Source organism: Schistocerca nitens, chromosome 4 (genome assembly GCF_023898315.1).
Source record: "Schistocerca nitens isolate TAMUIC-IGC-003100 chromosome 4, iqSchNite1.1, whole genome shotgun sequence".
Classification (NCBI taxonomy): Eukaryota; Metazoa; Arthropoda; class Insecta; order Orthoptera; family Acrididae; genus Schistocerca; species Schistocerca nitens.
Genome location: NC_064617.1, coordinates 225637714 through 225656875, shown reverse-complemented (window position 1 = coordinate 225656875; position 19162 = coordinate 225637714). Strand labels below are relative to the sequence as shown.

The 19162-nt window shown below is 38.2% G+C and overlaps 1 protein-coding gene across 1 annotated transcript in view; it reads right to left on the bottom strand.

The window, feature by feature from the left end:
- The window catches only part of LOC126253194 (vigilin), a 104158-nt gene that overhangs the window by 22645 nt on the left and 62351 nt on the right, over window positions 1–19162 (bottom strand). Inside the window, exons 16-19 of the mRNA XM_049954360.1 lie at window positions 15874–16022; window positions 15325–15453; window positions 3907–4017; window positions 3596–3793 (exon numbers count right to left, since the gene is read on the bottom strand). Coding sequence (XP_049810317.1) covers window positions 3596–3793; window positions 3907–4017; window positions 15325–15453; window positions 15874–16022 — 587 coding nt within the window. The remainder of the gene's footprint in view (window positions 1–3595; window positions 3794–3906; window positions 4018–15324; window positions 15454–15873; window positions 16023–19162) is intronic.

The window sequence follows — 19162 nt, the reverse complement described above, 5'->3', positions numbered from 1 at the left end:
TGGCAGAGCTATCCATCAAAAGCTCAAGAATTTTATGGGAATTGACACAGCTTGAAAACCGAGAAGATTTTATCCACCAAACAGAAAAATTAATTTGATAATTAAAATGGCATGTTATAATGGAATACAAACAAAAAAAATTAGATATATACCAGTCAACTGATTCAAAACATTGATCAAAGCCATTTTGCTAAAATTGAAAAATATGATTTTCAAAGCACCTGATCAGGTTTAAAACCATATGAGGACAGTACCTTAGCTGTTATGCTAAGCAACCAGTCCATATATCATCACTTTTTTAGAACTATAGAGTATCACATGAAATTCTGAATTTCTTTGGTCGATTACTTGTAAACAAGGGCCCACCAGGGTGAATATTTTTAAGATTTGATACCTGGGATCCTAACCTACATCACTATATAGTAGGTTTCAGAATGTCAATCGCATCAATGGGGAGAATTTAATGCCTTATCTGGATGGTTAACCACATTCAAACAATGTCACAGGATTTGTAAACTTACTGTGCAAGGAGAGCGGCTTAGTTCAAATGTTACCAGCCAATTCCTTCTGGGAAGAGTTCCAAAAATTTGTGGAAGAAGAGAATTTCACATCAGAGAAAATTTATAATTCAGATGAACATGGCCAGTATTGGAAATGTATAGCAACCAGAACCATCACTTATGAGCAAAGTTTGTGTGCCTGGATATAGGTCATCTAAGGATGCATTGCAATTTTGTGCACACATTCTTATGGGAACCACAATGTGAAACTACAATATTAGTAAATGAAAAATAAAAAACACAAACATTCAAGGATATCACAGCTAAGGCTCTCCCTAGGCATTATTACAACCAAAAAATAGCACAGATGGATAGCAAAATTTTCAAATACTGGTTCCACACACATTTTGTACCACAAGCTCAACAATTTCATTAAGAGAAAGGATTGCCACAAAATTCTGTTCTATTGCCTGATAACACCCCATTACACACCCCAATGAGAGGATTCGTTTTATCTGATAATGATCTTATCGTAAAAAAGTTTCCATCTCCTAGCATGACTGCCATTATAAAGCCAGTGGACCAATGTGCAACTGCACAGTAAAATGGTGCTATCGGGCTGCTGTACTGAGATTGCTAGTTAAGGAGCATTTGGTGGCATTCTGGAAGAAGTTGACAATTCCAGGTGCCATACATGGGATTTCGGATGTCTGGTGTGAAGTCAAGCCAGACTCAATAGTTTCACCACACAGGAAAATTCAAGGTTTCAGTGATGAAGAAAAAACAACTGCACAAATGTATCTGGCACAGGTTTAAATGATTTTGAAGTAATTGATGATGAAAACTTGAATGAGTGGCTGAAGACTGATGCATGTGAACGCACTTCCAGTACATGAGCGACACAGAAATTGTGACTGCTACTTCACAACAAAACAAAGAGGAAACTGAATGTGAACATGGGGATGGAGACAGTGTTCTTATCAGTCACTGTACTGCATTGCAATGTGTTGATAATTTTCTTGATTATATGGGCCAGAGAGGGTTTCAATAAAATATTAATGCTGCAAGAAAACTTGAAAAGGCAGTGCGAAGAAAGTATTAACTCCTTTCAGAAGCAGACCAAAATCACAGGCTATTTAAAATATACAGGCCTACCATACCTACACGAGAACTTGGATAAGCTTAAAAAACAAAGAATACATGTTTGAAAATCTCTCTTTCTTTCTCTACCTTTTCGGTTATTAGTGCACCTTATCCCCACATTGCCCTGAATAATCTATTCTATGCTGTATAAATACATTATGACACTCTAGTACGTATATAAAAAACAAGCGCATATTCGAATGCAACGTTGCGACAAAATTTCAAAGCAATCTGTGGAGAAATTTAGGAGATTTAAGATTTTGTACAAATGAACATTTACATTTTCATTTATATGCATAATGTTATGGCATCTAACAGCAACAACCCATGTTCTCCAGAACCACTGGCACACTTTCTTTCACTCCTAAAATCCATTCATGATTTATGCGCAAGTAGAAAACTGTTTCAGAAACAATAATAAATTCTGGACTTAAGTTCTGGAATTTATTGTGTTCACTGACAAACACTGAGAATTTGGAAGGCCCCAAAGATAGAAGTAACAAGATTTCGAATTACATAATTTTTATTAACATATTCATATTGCCATTATAAGAAACTGGCCAACCACATAACCTGATGAGAACTCCTTTATGTTTTCTGCACCCTAAACTGTTTTATAGTCTGTATGAAGCAATTTAACATGATGCATGGGAAGTCTATTTTGCTTTCACGTAAGCACACAAGTCTTGTGGGGAAAGTAATTTACACATTGTGGAGCAACATCAAATTCAAAAAGCTTTCAATTAACTGTCCACAATTCCTAAGCAACCCATCAGTTGAACACTTCAGTGGATCAAATACAGAGTGCAACCTGGGAAATGAAAAAGTCTATCATTGCTCACAAATAGTGAAATGCATTTTAATTGTATATGATGTTACACAAATTTCTATCCTGATAAATAAGATGACGGTAGAAGCTATTTGCTAGTTTCAGACTGGACCTACATTTTGTGTACTGTGGACTATACAGCACGTCTTTTTTTGAGCAAATTTCAGTACAGATCCCAGAGCACCACCACCTTTCCCTGTAAGAGACTTGAGTCTGGCAACTATCTTTCATGTCAATTTCAGTGTTCGTAATTTAGCAATTAATTCCAATGATGAGCCTACATTTCATTTCCAGTGACTATTATGTGGATAAGTTCTTGTCCTGGAACATTCAATCACAGACAGATGCAAACATGGTTGCATTTCTGCACCACTGCAAGCCGTTTTGGCACGCTTGCCTTACAGGCTTTATGATATTTACATGTGACAGATTAATAGATAAGAAAAACCAACAATAACTAAAGAGAACAAAGTAGCTTACCATTTGTTAATACCTCCTGTCAAGCATGTTTTATCTTCTTTTTGGTAGGTGAGAGTAGTTCTTCGTACAACATGAACTGTTAGCCACTTCTGAAATTTATCAATTCACTCAAATTTCTGTTACACTAAGATTGTACTTGTGGTATAAACCTTTGATGAATTTCAACACTCATAACCACAGCAACTTGTTCTTTTTCCCTGATTGTCCTTTGTATTTACAGAGGTACAGCAGTAAAGAAATCAATGCTATTGCAAACCAAGTTCTATAGCTCATCCAAAACATACCTAACTTTGGTTGTATATGTGGATCACATTCTCACACTCACTTCGTGCTTTGGAAATGAATATTTTGGACGCACTGTTGTGTTTATGAATGTGATCATGGTATTTGTGTGATTTACTTATTAACGGCACCTTTAGACTGCATTACTTTACAATAACTTATTACAGATATTCTCACATTAACTATCATTCCCATCTGCTTCACTGCAACTATGAACAAATGCCACCAAAATAATTCTTTACACTCTGCTCTGATAACTGCCCATTCCTCATTCTAGGCCTGGCCTTCCTTTACTACCAACTGTCCTGATTCTTTGTAATCCCTCTGAGCAATGATCATTAAAATAAAATATATAACTTACCAATTCATTAACGATCTTCATTATATCATCTTTGGCTGCTTGGGCATTCTTTTCATAGCCAGTGATAGTTATTATATGTTCCTCAGGATCACCTTTCTTTGGAAAATTTATCTGTACATCATGATCAGATCGAATTTTACTTATAACAGCACCTTTTCGGCCTATAATCTTTGGATGGTAGTCAGGATCAACTTCTATCTGCAAGAGAAATTTTATAACAATTGTGATTTAGAGCCACAGAAAGACATCTAAAATTCTTTATTAAAGATCTCTGCATGTCTGTACACTATTTGTTGGAAAACAATGGTTACCTTCAATTCGTATGACTTCAGCATTTTATCTTGTTTTTCTTTTTCCAGCTCCTCACGGCGTTCTTCAAGTGCTATCTTTGCCTGTTCAACATTTGCTGGTGTTCCAGTAATCTGAAAACAAGGTTTAATTATAATTTCAATGTTTATGCTTTAATTCCAATGTGACACAAAGGTGTCCAAATCATTTGCAATTTGTAACATCTCAAAAGTGAGTTGAAAAAACGATGGAGACTTAACAAGTATAAATTTGCTATGTTTATTTCATTAAATGTTTTTCACTACTTGGTTACATTCAATTACACACAAACTATAAAGTAAATCCGGTACATAGCAGAATAGTCATCAGAAAGAATCACTTTCAATAGGTCAGATACCAGTGATCTGTCTAATGTGGAAGCACAAAGCAAATTTCAGTACCTCTGAAAAATTATTTTTAAATTAATCTTGGTGAACTGAATTGCAAATCTAGCCCTATTACTTTTAAAGGTAACATCCTGGAAAGTAAATTTGCACATACGGTGTGCATTGAGTGAAGTGCCTCAACATGTGTGCATTCCTTCATAGTTTAAAGAATGGAAAAGCCATGGTGGAATGTAACACTATAATGGTTACTAATAGTTGCTACTCACCCTGTAGCGGAGATGCTGAGTCATAGAAAGGCACAAGAAAAATAACGTCAGAAAGTTAGCTTTTTGCCAACAAGGTCTTTGTCAAAAATGCACACGCGCGCGCGCGCGCGCGCGCGCACACGCGCACGCGCACGCGCACACACACACACACACACACACACACACACACACACACACACACACACACGACCACAGAGAGTGGCTCCAGCTGTGTGTTTTTGAGGAAGGCTGTGTTGGCTGAAAGCTGAATTTCCACAGTCTTTTTGTTGTGCCTTTCTGCGACTCTGTAGCTCCTGTATAGGATGCAACTCAGTATCTCACCTATATGGTGAGTAGCAACTATCCTTTTCATTATGTTGTTGTTGTTTCATAGCTGTACATAACAAAACTCATGTCATGTCACATGCCAAGATGAGAAAGATGGTGGAAGAGATTCAGATGGTAACCTCAGCCTAAAATTCAAGTAATCTGAATTCAGTTTCAGTGAATGAAACAGTGTTCAGAGGCTAGCTTTCATCACCACAACTTTATCAGTAAAATGCAGTGATAGTGAACAACCTTCATTAATAAAACTGTGGAAGAATTGGAGGGGAAGCAATTTAATCAAAACAAAACAAAATTTTAAATTTTATTGACTTTGTTTACTGTGAGAAAATTAAGAGAATTTAAGAAAACCTTTTTAAATAAAAACTGACTATTATGGCACAGCAATATGGTAAAGAGAAACTGGCAAGCTTATCACTGCAAAAAAATCAAAAGTCTTATTAATGTAACAAAACTTTCAACAAAAGATCATTCAGAAAGTCAGTATTTTACCAGATGTTCCAAAGTAAACAAGAAATAGCAAGTATAAATACAAAAGTATGGGTAAACATATTTCATGATAAATTGTGTCACCACATTTTGCTTTGTGTCTCATTGATTTGATAGTTCCCTTTTAATACTTCAGTCACCCACTACAGCAATGTGTCATTACTACCTCCAGACAGTTGCGCAAAATCTTTTCTTCGTTTAACAGACTGGTACTGTGGAGCATTTATTCATTACTTTCCTAGATGCAGTGTACTGAGTAAGCTGCAACGAACTAGTTACTGTTCAAGAATGGAGAGCTGCAGGCAGGCTTTCACAACTTACAGAATGCATTAAAAACTAAGAAAAGGTAACAATGGAACTTTTGATTTGTATCAAATTGCAAACATTGACTTATTAAAACAATTCCATCCATTTTGACAAAGACTTGTTAGTGTGCAAAAAGTTCCCACATTATCCATTTGGTAAAAGAGGCACAACAAAGATTAATGATGGAGCTGATGTGCAAGAAAATAAACACTACATTGAAGTCTTCTCTCTAGTGATGACAGTGGTGTCACCTGCCACAGAAAAAGACTGCCCCCTGTGCCTAAATATCCTCTAGAGATAAATGGATCTTTTCAATGCTGCCCCGAAATCATTTTGGCAGACAAGCACTGAAAATTTCATTAACCTGTGTTCAGTGCACCAAGAAAACTGTATGTTTTGGCCACTCTGAAAATACCTACACCTACAGTCATTTTTCACGGTAGACTGTACACTGCACCATTGCCAGTCATTGACATTCTTTTAAAACTCACAAATAGAGCACGAGGAAATGTTGGCTTGTATGCCTTGGTACAAACCTTAATTTTCCTTATTTTGTACTTGTTGTCACTTCACAAGATGAATGTTGGTGGCAGCAGAATCATTCTGCAGTCTGCCATAAATGTTAGGTCTCTGACTTTTCAAAACAGTGTCCTGAAAAATTAGTCTTCCTCGTCACAAGATTTCCCATCTAAGCTCACAGAAAATTTACTTGACATTCTCATACTGGCTGAATCAACTTTTAACCAAGCTAACAACATGCCTCTTAATTGCTTTGATGTCTTCCTTCAGTCTGATCAAGTGAGCATTCCAAGCACTTGAGAAGTACTCTAGGATCAGTTGCAAGCTGTTCTGTTCGCAGTTTATTTTATCGGTGTGCTGTTCTTTGCCAGAACTCTCCTGATAAACTGGAGACAGTCATCTCCCATATAAATGACATCATAGTGCTCGCCATTTCATGTTATTTCCCTATGTTATGCCTATATACTTAATCAGCATGAATTAGTCAATCAGCATACTACAAACTGTATTTGAACACTGTAGAAATGTTCTCCGGCCCAACCCCATTGATAATACTTATTCACATTTTAAAAAAGCTACCAAATGCCAAATAGGAACTCTGTCCAAATCATTCCGAATTCCTTTCCAGTCACCTGATGGTTGTTTCTCATCAACATTTGTCCAGTACAAGTGTTGTAACTTACAACATACAAACACACAAGACTACACCTCCAGAAGAAGTATATTTAACAAACTCACAGGATAATAGTTCACAACAGATACAATGTATGGCATAGTTACCTGGCAAGAACGGCACAGTACAGTTCTAACTGCCATAATACATATCACAGTGTGTGAGAGCAGACAAGACAGTTGCTCGGTGGTGATGGATATTTAGAGGGCATGTCACAGGTGGCGCTAGGAGACATCTATGCAGCTACCGTGCAGGGTCGCTCAGCCACGTTGTCTCCTCCTGACTGCCACACTTCACAATAGTGGATGCAGAGTGACTATCACGTTGTATGAGCCAACCATGTGATGACTGTCGACATCTGAGACAATGGCTGGTGGTTCAGACCTTTCTTAAAACTCTTTAGTATGGCATAATGATAAACATTCTAATGAAATCTAGCAGACTGCTGTTATAAATCCATTGTACACAGAATATTGTATGTGAATAGAGAAACCTGTGTGTTGTGCGGCAGAAGCTTTCAAAATACATGCAGATTTAAGGACAATGTTCTAAAATGGGCCACACATTGTTCCTTTATGTCCATTCACACGTGTTTTTGAGACAGCGTCAAGAGTCACGGCACCCATCTTGCAGATATTTTTTTCATTTCTAATTCTTCATTTAAATGTGACATACCCTTACAGATGACATCTGGCAAGCGTGATCAATTTCACGCACTTTCAATTGATGATCCTCCATGACCATTTTGTGCACTTTCGTAATGATTTCTGGAGTAGGTCACATCTTGGCCAACCACTGCACAAATCATCAACTAAGCTCTCCTGACCAAATTTAAATTCATTTGTCCACTTGGCAACAGCTGAATATGAAGGAGCAGAGTCCTCCAGTGTATTCTGGAGATCTGGCATGAATGTCCTTTGCTTTCATACCTTTCTTTACAAAGTGCTTAATCACTGCTTCAATCTCGATTTTTCCCATCTTCACAAAGCACTGCACAGGAACAACAACAGAGCCATGTCACCACAACTCTCTTCCTACAGCACTGGCTTGGCACATGTTTAAAAGGCAACAGTCTAATGAATATCACATGAATAACTCGTTGCACTACTGCTGACCTCTCGTGGTGATTCCAACAACTTTTCAAGCCACCCTCGTACTGTGTGAGAAGGCCCAGAAATTACTCTGAAGATCTGTGTCAAAAGTTTCAGTGCATCAAATGAGTGGCTTTTTTTCTTTTTTTATCATAACCTCTTTCGCTGAAATGTAAATGGAGAGAGAGAGGGAGGGGGGCAGGAGGGGGGCAGGAGGGGGGCAGGAGGGGGGCAGGAGGGGGGCAGGAGGGGGGCAGGAGGGGGGCAGGAGGGGGGCAGGAGGGGGGCAGGAGGGGGGCAGGAGGGGGGCAGGAGGGGGGCAGGAGGGGGGCAGGAGGGGGGCAGGAGGGGGGCAGGAGCTGTTGACTATTGGGAAAAGTAGATACTTTGCTATGGCTTATTCAGCATTACGAGCCTAGGAACATTTTCAATGCTGATGAAACTGGGTTGCCATAAAATTTACTCTGTAAGAAACATACAGTAAGACACTAAATTAACAAACCCACATTTCAGAAAATCCAATGTTTAACAAACATTTGTCAGTTCCTGCAACATTCCCATATGAACAATGTTATTCCTACCCTCTTAATGCAATCAGCATTAAGAAAAAAATCTGTTTGTGAAGAATAAAGATGAAACATACTGCAAATTAAAATCTAATTTTTACACAATTCCTAACACATCCAAGTATGTTTCCAATTTCTTTCAGTTTCATGCAGCTCATACTTCATGTAATGTGGCAGCAGTACATAGTAATCAATTCTTTCAGTTGACATGGACCTAGACAATAGTTGTTTTTCAGTCAAATTTCTTTGTAGCAATAGCAAAAAATGCATTTAAAGAATTGGAAAGCAATTTCTGCCCTGTCTACAATGCGACCTTGATCACATTATCTGATATCACAGTCACTGAGCCTATGAAAAACAAGCCAGAAAGTATAGTTGTTTGTAATCATATTTATCAGTTTTACTTTTGTGACATTATGGCCTCCAAATACAGAAAGCTTACAATTCAGCGACAGCTGGTGATCAACCACAATGCCCGAGCTAGTCATAACAAAAAACATTCTGACATGGCGAAGCACTGCAACTTGGTGACCTTTTCATTGTGCAGCAAACTCAAAAACAAGGAAACGTTTTTAAAAGCTGAAGCTATCAGTTCCTCTGGGTGCATAAGGAAGAATATTTGCATGTCAACACTCAGTGATGTGAAAAATATTCTTTTAGAATGGCTTAAGGAATGAGAAGTGATAGCATTTCTGTATGCAGAAACAAGAAAAAAAGAGAGAGAGAGAGAGAGAGAGAGAGAGAGAGAGAGAGAGAGAGTAGAGAAAGTGAGTCTTTGGATTAGGAAAGTGTGAACTATTGGAATAACATTACATTGCCATGACAGACAGGGTTAAGAGCCTAGAGATATTTTCAACAGGATGAAGTAAGCATTTTTTATAATTTACTTCTTGCAAAAACATATTCTGTTGAAGTAGAAAAAATCACCGAGGTAAAAAAATGCTGTGTCCAATAGTAACAGGAAAATTTTAAATGACCAGTTGTCCCAAAAACATCAAATGTTACCTTGTCCTTATGAGTCAACAGGCCCTTACTTACTAAGGATATAACTGAGGACTGTAATTTTGTGTTCCTTCCTCCGAACTGCAGAAGCATCTGCAGTTTCTGGACCTAATACACACTGACAAAGCCAAATACACAGTAGCAGCAGTGCAGAAATCAATTTAATGCCTTGAGAGAAAGGAAGTTATGAGATTTCCCATTAAATTAGCTAGCCAAGTTTGTTGCTGCCTGGAAGAGTGTAACACGACAGACTTAAGAAGTTGCTACATTGTTCTAGAAGAAAAATACAGTAGAATACAAAACGTTACTGAAAATGTGGCACTTTGATTCTTCTAGTGATAACATCCTGACTTCCACATCCTAGATGTCTGCAAGTGAGAGGAGTGAAGTGTTTGTGAAGGAATACTGTGAGGCAATAGGTGGTAGTGACGACGATGATGATTATGATGACGCTCTTGCACCAAGTTTTGCAGTTGCTGTGCGAAGAATCTATACAATTAGTAACTCTTTTCCTCTTAATATACATGAATCATGTCTAACTAATACGAACCAACTCGAGTGGCAATTTCTGGCACTCCAAGGTGCTGGAAGGACATAATAAACAACTCTCCGTGACTGATGGACAAAAATGGGAACATGTGTAAAACAGAGAGAGAGAGAGAGAGAGAGAGAGAGAGAGAGAGAGAGAGAGAGAGAGACTGACACACTCAGAACAGTAGCCATAGTGCTCCACTCTGTGGCAATAGAAAGTCACTTTAAAGTCTATCCCCTACAAAAAACATAGTTAAAAATGAAATTCATTTATGCAACAGCTTTCTAAAGCTGCCATGTCAAAAATATGTTCTTAATTTTAATCAGTCAGAGTTATATTAATTTTTTTAACAAATAAAATTTCCAAAAGTTCCAAATTTATCATTTATTATAATCAAAAGCCTTTTAAAATCCATGAATACTTTTTTCACTGATTTACAAAATACCACATTCAGCAATGCCTGTTTTTATAGTTCTGTATCACATTGTGTTCGCTCTCTAAAAGTGTCAAGAAACAGCATTCCCCTCCATCAATATTTACCTCTTAACAAGAAGTTTGAAGTCCCTTATCTCCTTCCAAAAAGTTCTGAAGTTCACATATGGCACAGATCTCTATAGTCTGTATTTGCATCTATGTGTAGATCTACATACATACTCCACAAGCTGCCATGTGGTGCACGGCAGAGAGTATTTTGTGCCACTACTAGTCATTTCCTTTCCTGTTTCACTTGCAAATAAAGCGAGGGAAAAACAACTCCCTATATGCCTCTGCATGAGCTCTAATTTCTCTTGCCTTTTATCTTTGTGGTGTGAAATCTACGTTGGCAGTAGTAGAATCATTCTGAAGTCAGCTTCAAATGCCAGGTTTTTTTTTTATTATTATTTTGTCAACTGAGCTTCAAGAAAATAACATTGACTTTCCTCCAGTGATTGCCATTTCAACTCAAGAATACTCACATGTTGATCATATCTACTGGTAACATATCAACAGTCCACCTCAAAGTCTTCCTTTAATCTGACCTGATGGGGATCCTAAACACTCTAGCAGCACTCACTCAAGAACTGGTAGCACTAGTTTTCTATATGCAGTCTCCTCCACAGCGACAACACTACACCTAGATATCTGATCGATGCGACTACGTCAAGTACCAAACTACTGAAACAGTATTCGAACATTATAAGATTGTTTTTCCTACTCATCTGCATCAACTTGCAAGAAATTGTGTAAGTCATCATGTATTGTCCTATAGTTACTTAACAACACCTTTCTGTACTCCACAGCACCATGAACAAACAGCCCAAGGTTGCTGCTTGCCCTGCCCATCAGACCATTTGTGTATGTAGAGAACAAAAGCTGTCCTATCATACATCCTTGGGGCACTCCTGAATAACCTTGTCTTGAACAACACCCACCATTGAGGACAATGTACTGGGTTCTATTAATCAAGAAGTCTTCAACCCATTCAAATATCTGGGGATCTGTTCTATATGTTCATACCTTCATTAACAGACTACAGTGGGGCACTGTGTCAAATGATTTCCATAAATCTAGGAATACGGAAGCTGCCTGTTGCCCTTCATTCATGGTTCGCAGAATATCATGTGAGAAAAGTGCAAGCCAAGTTTCACACCAGCAATGCTTTCTCAATCTGTGCCGATTTGTGGACAGCAGCTTTTCTGTCCCAAGGAAATTTATTATATTTGAAATGAGAATACATTCAAGAATTATGCAGGCAACCAATGTTAAGGATATTGCTCTGTAATTTTGCAGGTCAGTTTTTTTTACCCTTCTTATATACAGGAGTCATCTATTTTTTACATTTGCTTGGGACTTTACACTTGGCAAGAAATTCACGATAAACGCTAGGTAAATAAGGTGTCAATGCTGCAGTGTATTCTCTGTAGAACCAAATTGGGATTCCATCTAGACCTGGCGACTTGTTTGTTTTCAACTCTTTCAGTTGCTTCGCAGCACCAGGGATACCTATTACCTCCAAACAGGAGTCTGTGTGACAGACAAACACTAGTATGTTTGTATGACTCTTCTGCACGAATGATTTGTTGAACAGAAAATTTGAAACTTTGGCTTTTGTTTTGCTGTCTTCTATTGCCATAACAGACAGATGAACAACTGACTGGGTAGATGCCTTTGACACACTTAGCAACTTTACATAGGACCGGAGTTTTCTTGGTTTCTCGGCAAGATCTTTTGCTAAGGTATGATGGTGGTCGTAGTTGTATGCTTCATGTATCAATATTTCAACAGGTGCACAAATGTCTTAATAACTTTCCCCAGTCATCAACTGAGTGTTCTTTTTTGAACAGAAAGTGCAACTGCCTCTGCTTCCTCAGCATTTTCCAAATTTTGTTATATTAAACCATAGTGTGCCTTTTCCATCCTTAATCCACTTACTCGGCAGATACATCTCCAGAATGCAATTTACAATCCAATTAAACTTTGCCCTAAATTCTTCTACATCCATCATACTGGAACTAAATTATATCCGTTCACTGTCTAAGTGGGATGCTGACAACTATGGTTTGTTGAACTAGCCGCACACGACAATTTTCCAAAAACTGCATTCGAAAGTACTTCACAAGACTGCCTATCAATAGCACCTGCAATGAACGAACACGAACACGAACACGAACACACACACACACACACACACACACACACACACACACACACACACACACACACACACACACACACACACACACCTCTCTACTCTATAGGTTCAAGTCTCATCCAACTAACATTGTACGTTCTGGGTATTTCCACGGGACTGAGCACTGATTTTCTTTGAATGAATCTAAAACTGTCACAGCAGAATTGTGTGGCTGATAAAAATATGTGACAAATTGTGTTCACCTACACCTGTTACAAGTAATCAGATAACTTCAGTCAGACTCAATTTTGACCTCGACAGACAATATTTTTTGTCAAATTCAATTACCTTCCCCCCCCCCCCCTCCTGTGGCACCTAATCTGTCTTTCAGATATACACTACTTACCTCACTAAATATTTCAGATCTATATACTTCAGGTCTTTGGATTTCAGTCAGTTAGCTCTAGGTTCCCAGAATAATTTGAGCATGACAACTTTCCTGGAAGCATGTGAAATGAGGAACTTTGTTACAAGTATTTCGGCAATTTACTGTTAAAATTTTGAAGGTCTGTGTGTCTTTATTGAGTGGTCCGACTTCACCCTCTGATTATCGACTGGGGAGCATTCACGAGAGGACCTCAAACGATCACCTAAGCTTAAAAACCACTACTCTAGTAGATGCTTCCTTTGTGTGGTTCACCCCTTACCTATCAAGGGCAGCTCTACAATTCCTGAATCCATAACACAGGTCCAGAAATCTGCAACCAAGATCAGCACAGAAATGATGGATCCTTTGGTTGTGACACTCCACTCGACTTCAAAACAAAGGACCCGACCAATTCTGAGAACAATGTCACAAGTTGCATGGTCTTCTTGCATACTGCAAGTGAGGCCAGCAGTCTCCACCACCTTTGTCAGCTACCTATACGAGCTGAGGATCACCTCGGAACCCAAGTGAAAGAAGTCATTGGTGGACCTACATCTTCGCAGACAACTGTATCCTGCACGTTCGATAGTCACAGAGAGGGCCACCTCCACACCTCAAATTAGACCGCTCAGCAGACATACCAAGCACACAATAGATTTCTTTGTGGTTCTGGAAACATTTCCGTAAGGGGCTCTATAATACTACAAACACTTGAGCTTTTGGTAATCAGCAAAACCGTTTCTGTGTGTATCTGCTCAGACCCTGCTGAGGGAGAACCACGTTTACACACACAGTGCGAATGACCGAGGCCAGAAGCCTGCCTGCAGTCTGAACACGTCAAAAATCTGTTACTTTTAATAACAGCAAGGATTATGTTTTTCTTTGGAACAGGCAATATGTTTGCATCTAAAAGGTTTCCTACTTCAGAACTGATAGGTGCAATATTTTTCGCAGCATAAGCAGTAACACAGTGGTAGGCTCCAATGCTAGGCTCCCATTGCTGTATCGGTGGTGAGAGCACTCTAGACTGCTAGCCGTCACTACACTAATTACTTCAGTTCAGGAAACATTAATGCATGGATGAGGGAAGTTTCTGAAAAAACTTAGATGCAAATATGGGTGCAGCAGGGGACCTTAAGCATCCAAACAAGATTATTTCTTCAGAACAATGTTAATTTTCTGCCTGCTAATAGCACAAAACACCTGCATCCTCTGGACTTGGGCATTATTCATTGATTCATTCATTCATATTGTTGTACTACACAAAGTAACTTATGCAGAGATCTAATCATTCCTTGAGATAATGAAACTGAGCATTTTGCAGGGTATGCACATGCTTGTTGCTGCCTGGATTTCTGTAACACAGCAGGCTATACTGGAATGTGAATATTGGCTGTTGTTTAACAACAGTCTTTCTTGATGAGGACTGTCACCTCTAAGAAGAACAGAATGGTATCGGGAATGGTAGGTACATCACTATATTTTAATTTGAATCAAACGATTATAGAATACTTATCTTGCCAAAAAATGTTGGAATTCAGATTCTCAGTCACTTTTAAAGGGTGTGCCCCTTTGTGTCAGATGTTCTTGCACCTGTTTCCAGGGGAAACAATTTAGTTTAAGAAAAAAGTCTCTGGTACCCAGAAATTCATTAAAAAGGGGTTTTACAGTAGCTGTGGAAAACTTAAGTGCTGCAATTTGAAAATTTTCATGTTTCACCGATTATGTAATTATTGTATTCAGAATTAAGTTACACTGCCACAGTGGCACAAGAAAACACACATGCATTTACAAGAAAAGATGCATGTTTATGCTACAGAAACCAGAGATAACTGCTTAAGAGTCCAAAGCATCATTGTGCATAATTTTTTTTATATAGAAATGCGTGACTTACACTGCACTATTTCTGTTGTACATTCTTTTACCTGATTTACATTTACAAACGAATAACCAATTTTAAATACATCATTAATAAATCCATTTATTATTTTCTTAACTTATGCATGAGTTAATACATATCATTTAATTTATTTAATTCAATTATTTGAAGGGCTTTATCTCTGTCAAGGATATGCCCCTCACCACCAACACCACCACTACACGACAAATTATTTTAATTTCTAGCTACAAATGTGCATCCATTCTCCTGTTGTTTAACATCTTATGTGCAAGATACAATGATCAACACAAACAAAATGAAATGAAATGAAATGCAACAGTAATAGGGCATGGTGTCAGATTACACTAACCTTTATAACGTCTAAATGTTGATCAGCTGGGGAAAGAACGATATGTACATCATATCTGTCCATAAGTTCACGAACATCACGGCCTTTGGTTCCAATGATCGATCGATGGAAGTCAAAGGGCATGTCCACCTGCACACACAAAGTTACAATTATGCAGTAAGAGAAGAAAGGAATGTTTAACTGCTCTTTAAAGTCAATATTTTCCTTTTTTTAAAGAGCCACTGTAAAAAACATGTAAAAAGGCATTATGTTGCATATGGGGAAGATCCTCAAGTAGAGTTCTAATTTTCCTACATTCCACAGTGGCCCTTTGAAAATGAATTCCAATGAATGTCAGTAAAATCTGTGTTTCAAGCTTCTTTCTACTTACGCTGTTTGCATGTCCACTCCAAACAAAATTTGTATCAACTGTTTCAATGCATGTATCAAATAGAATATGAGTAGAAGGCAGTATGTGAAATTAATTTTGAGAGAGAACATTATTGACCAATCTTTGGTTGGTCAACAATAGATAAAAATTAGAAGACAGCACTACACAGCTACACCTACCTCAATAGTAACAGGAACCAAGTCAAGTAAAGCCTGTTTTGCTGCTTCACAGTTTTCCTTTTTTCCTGTTATGAGTATGACATCACATTTACGAACTGGAGTTTCCTCCACTTCTCCATTCTGCTGACCATTGTAGCCGATGTATTCCTCTGAAATATTCAGCAGACAAATACGTCAAAAATTAAAAGTTTGCAAAACACAATCCAAGCAAGATATTATCATGTTTTAACTTCACTGTCCTTCCATCCAAGTTAAATATACTAAAAATCCTTGATAGTGCAAAAACTAAAATTCCCCAAATTAACAACAACAACGGAAACATACAAAAGCAACATCTATACACTAATAGAACTAAATGGAATGGAAGAAAAAAAATTGAATAATGGAGATAAGGAACATAAGCAAAATAGGAGATTTCTACAATGCTTTCATATTACATTAATTACGATGTAACAGACGATTTACACCATAAACACTGATTATTTTTGCACAATTGACAGCCTATAATGGCAATTAATCTTGCGATGTTTTTACAGCCTGAAATAAGACAATTTTTAAATTTAACAGTCCAATAATCTTCCATTTCATACCACTGATGTTATCCAAGAAAAATAATCAATAATTGCATCTTTTAACTCCTGTTGAATGTCTGGTGACTTTAGTTTTGAAAAGTTGGTATTTTGTTAAGCTTGACCATATCCAGTGAACAAGAAGAGTTGTTAATTCACACACTGTGTTTATGAGTACCTTGTAACCATCCTTTAAATTTTATATACAAAAATTGTTAGAGGATTTAAGGAATATTTTCAAAAAAATAATGCATTCTTAAGTCTGGGAAGAAATATTTCCTTAAACTTTGCATTTATGCAAAACTATGTGAAACTTGTGCACTTGTGCAAAACTGTGTGAAATTTACATCATGAATTAACATTTGTTATGAATAAAAACATAGTTTTAATCACCAAATGAACAGCAGTTATGATGGAATTAATGGTGTTATCAGAAATGGATGGATGGCATGTTTCAAGATACTATGGAATGTGAGACGCCAGTTTTTGTTTTCTCACACATGACAAAGGTATAGCCTTTGCAGTTAGGGCATTTGCATGTTGTTCTCTTTAATTCTACACTGACCAGTGATTAAAGGGATCTAATACTATATCCCCCCCCCCCCCCTGAACCATGGACCTTGCCATTGGTGGGGAGGCTTGCGTGCCTCAGCGATACAGGTGGCCGTACCGTAGGTGCAACCACAACGGAGGGGTATCTGTTGAGAGGCCAGACAAAAGTGTGGTTCCTGAAGAGGGGCAGCAGCCTTTTCAGTAGTTGCAGGGGCAACAGTCTGGTTGATTGATTGATCTGGCCTTGTAACACTAACCAAAACAGCCTTGCTGTCCTGGTACTGCGAACAGCTGGAAACAAGGGGAAACTACAGCCGTAATTTTTCCCGAGGGCATGCAGCTTTACTGTATGGTTAAATATTGATGACGTCCTCTTGGGTAAAATATTCTGGAGGTAAAATAGTCCCCCATTCGAATCTCAGGGCGGGGACTACTCAAGAGGACATCGTTATCACGAGAAAGAAAACTGGCACTCTATAGATCGGAGTGTGGAATGTCAGATCCCTTAATCGGGCAGGTAGGTTAGAAAATTTAAAAAAGGAAATGGATAGGTTAAAGTTAGATATAGTGGCAATTAGTGAAGTTCGGTGGCAGGAGGAAGAAGACGTCTGGTCAGGTGAATACAGGGCTATAAATACAAACTCAAATAGGGGTAATGCAGGAGTAGGTTTAATAATGAATAAAAAAATAGGAGTGCGGGTAAGCTACTACAAACAGCATAGTGAACGCATTATTGTAGCCAAGATAAGACACGAAGCCCATGCCTACTACAGTAGTACAAGTTTCTATGCCAACTAGCTCTGCAGATGATGAAAAAATTGATGAAATGTATGATGAGATAAAAGAAATTATTCAGATAGTGAAGGGAGACGAAAATTTAATAGTCATGGGTGACTGGAATTTGTCAGTAGGAAAAGGGAGAGAAGGAAACATAGGTGAATATGGATTGGGGGAAAGAAATGAAAGAGGAAGCCCCCTTGTAGAATTTTGCACAGAGCATAACTTAATCATAGCTAACACTTGGTTCAAGAATCATAAAAGAAGGTTGTATACATGGAAGAATCCTGGAGATACTAGAAGGTATCAGATAGATTATATAATGGTAAGACAGAGATTTACGAACCACATTTTAAATTGTAAGACATTTCCAGGGGCAGATGTGGACTCTGGCGACCATCTATTGGTTATGAACTGTAGATTAAAACTGAAGAAACTACAAAAAGGTGGGCATTTAAGGAGATGGGACCTGGATAAACTGGCTAAACCAGAGGTTGTACAGAGTTTCAGGGAGAGCATAAGGAAACAATTGACAGGAATGGGGGAAAGAAATACAGTAGAAGGCGAATGGGTAGCTCTGAGGGATGAAGTAGTGAAGGCAGCAGAGGATCAAGCAGGTAAGAAGACGAGGGCTAATGGAAACCCTTGGGTAACAGAAGAAATATCGAATGTAATTGATGAGAGGAGAAAATATAAAAATGCAGTAAATGAAGCAGGCAAAAAGGAATACAAACGTCTCAAAAATGGGATCGACAGGAAGTACAAAATGGCTAAGCAGGGATGGCTAGAGGACAAATGTGAGGATGTAGAGGCTTATCTCATGAGGGGTAAGATGGATACTGCCTAAAGGAAAATTAAGAGACCTTTGGAGAAAAGAACCACTTGTATGAATATCAAGAGCTCAGATGGAAGCCCAGTTCTAAGCAAAGAAGGGAAAGCAGAAAGGTGGAAGGAGTATATAGAGGGTCTTTACAAGGGCGATGTTCTTGAGGACAATATTATGGAAATGGAAGAGGATGTAGATGAAGATGAAATGGGAGATACGATACTGCATGAAGAGTCTGACAGAGCACTGAAAGACCCAAGTCGAAACAAGGCCCCGGGAGTAGACAACATTCCATTAGAACTACTGATGGCCTTGGGAGAGCCAGTCCTGACAAAACTCTACCATCTGGTGAGCAAGATGTATGAGACAGGCAAAATACCCTCAGACTTCAAGTAGAATATAATAATTCCATTCCCAAAGAAAGCAGGTGTTGACAGATGTGAAAATTACCGAACTATCATTTTAATAAGCCACGGCTGCAAAATATTAACACGAATTCTTTACAGACGAATGGAAAAACTGGTAGAAGCCAACATCGAGGAAGATCAGTTTGGATTCTGTAGAA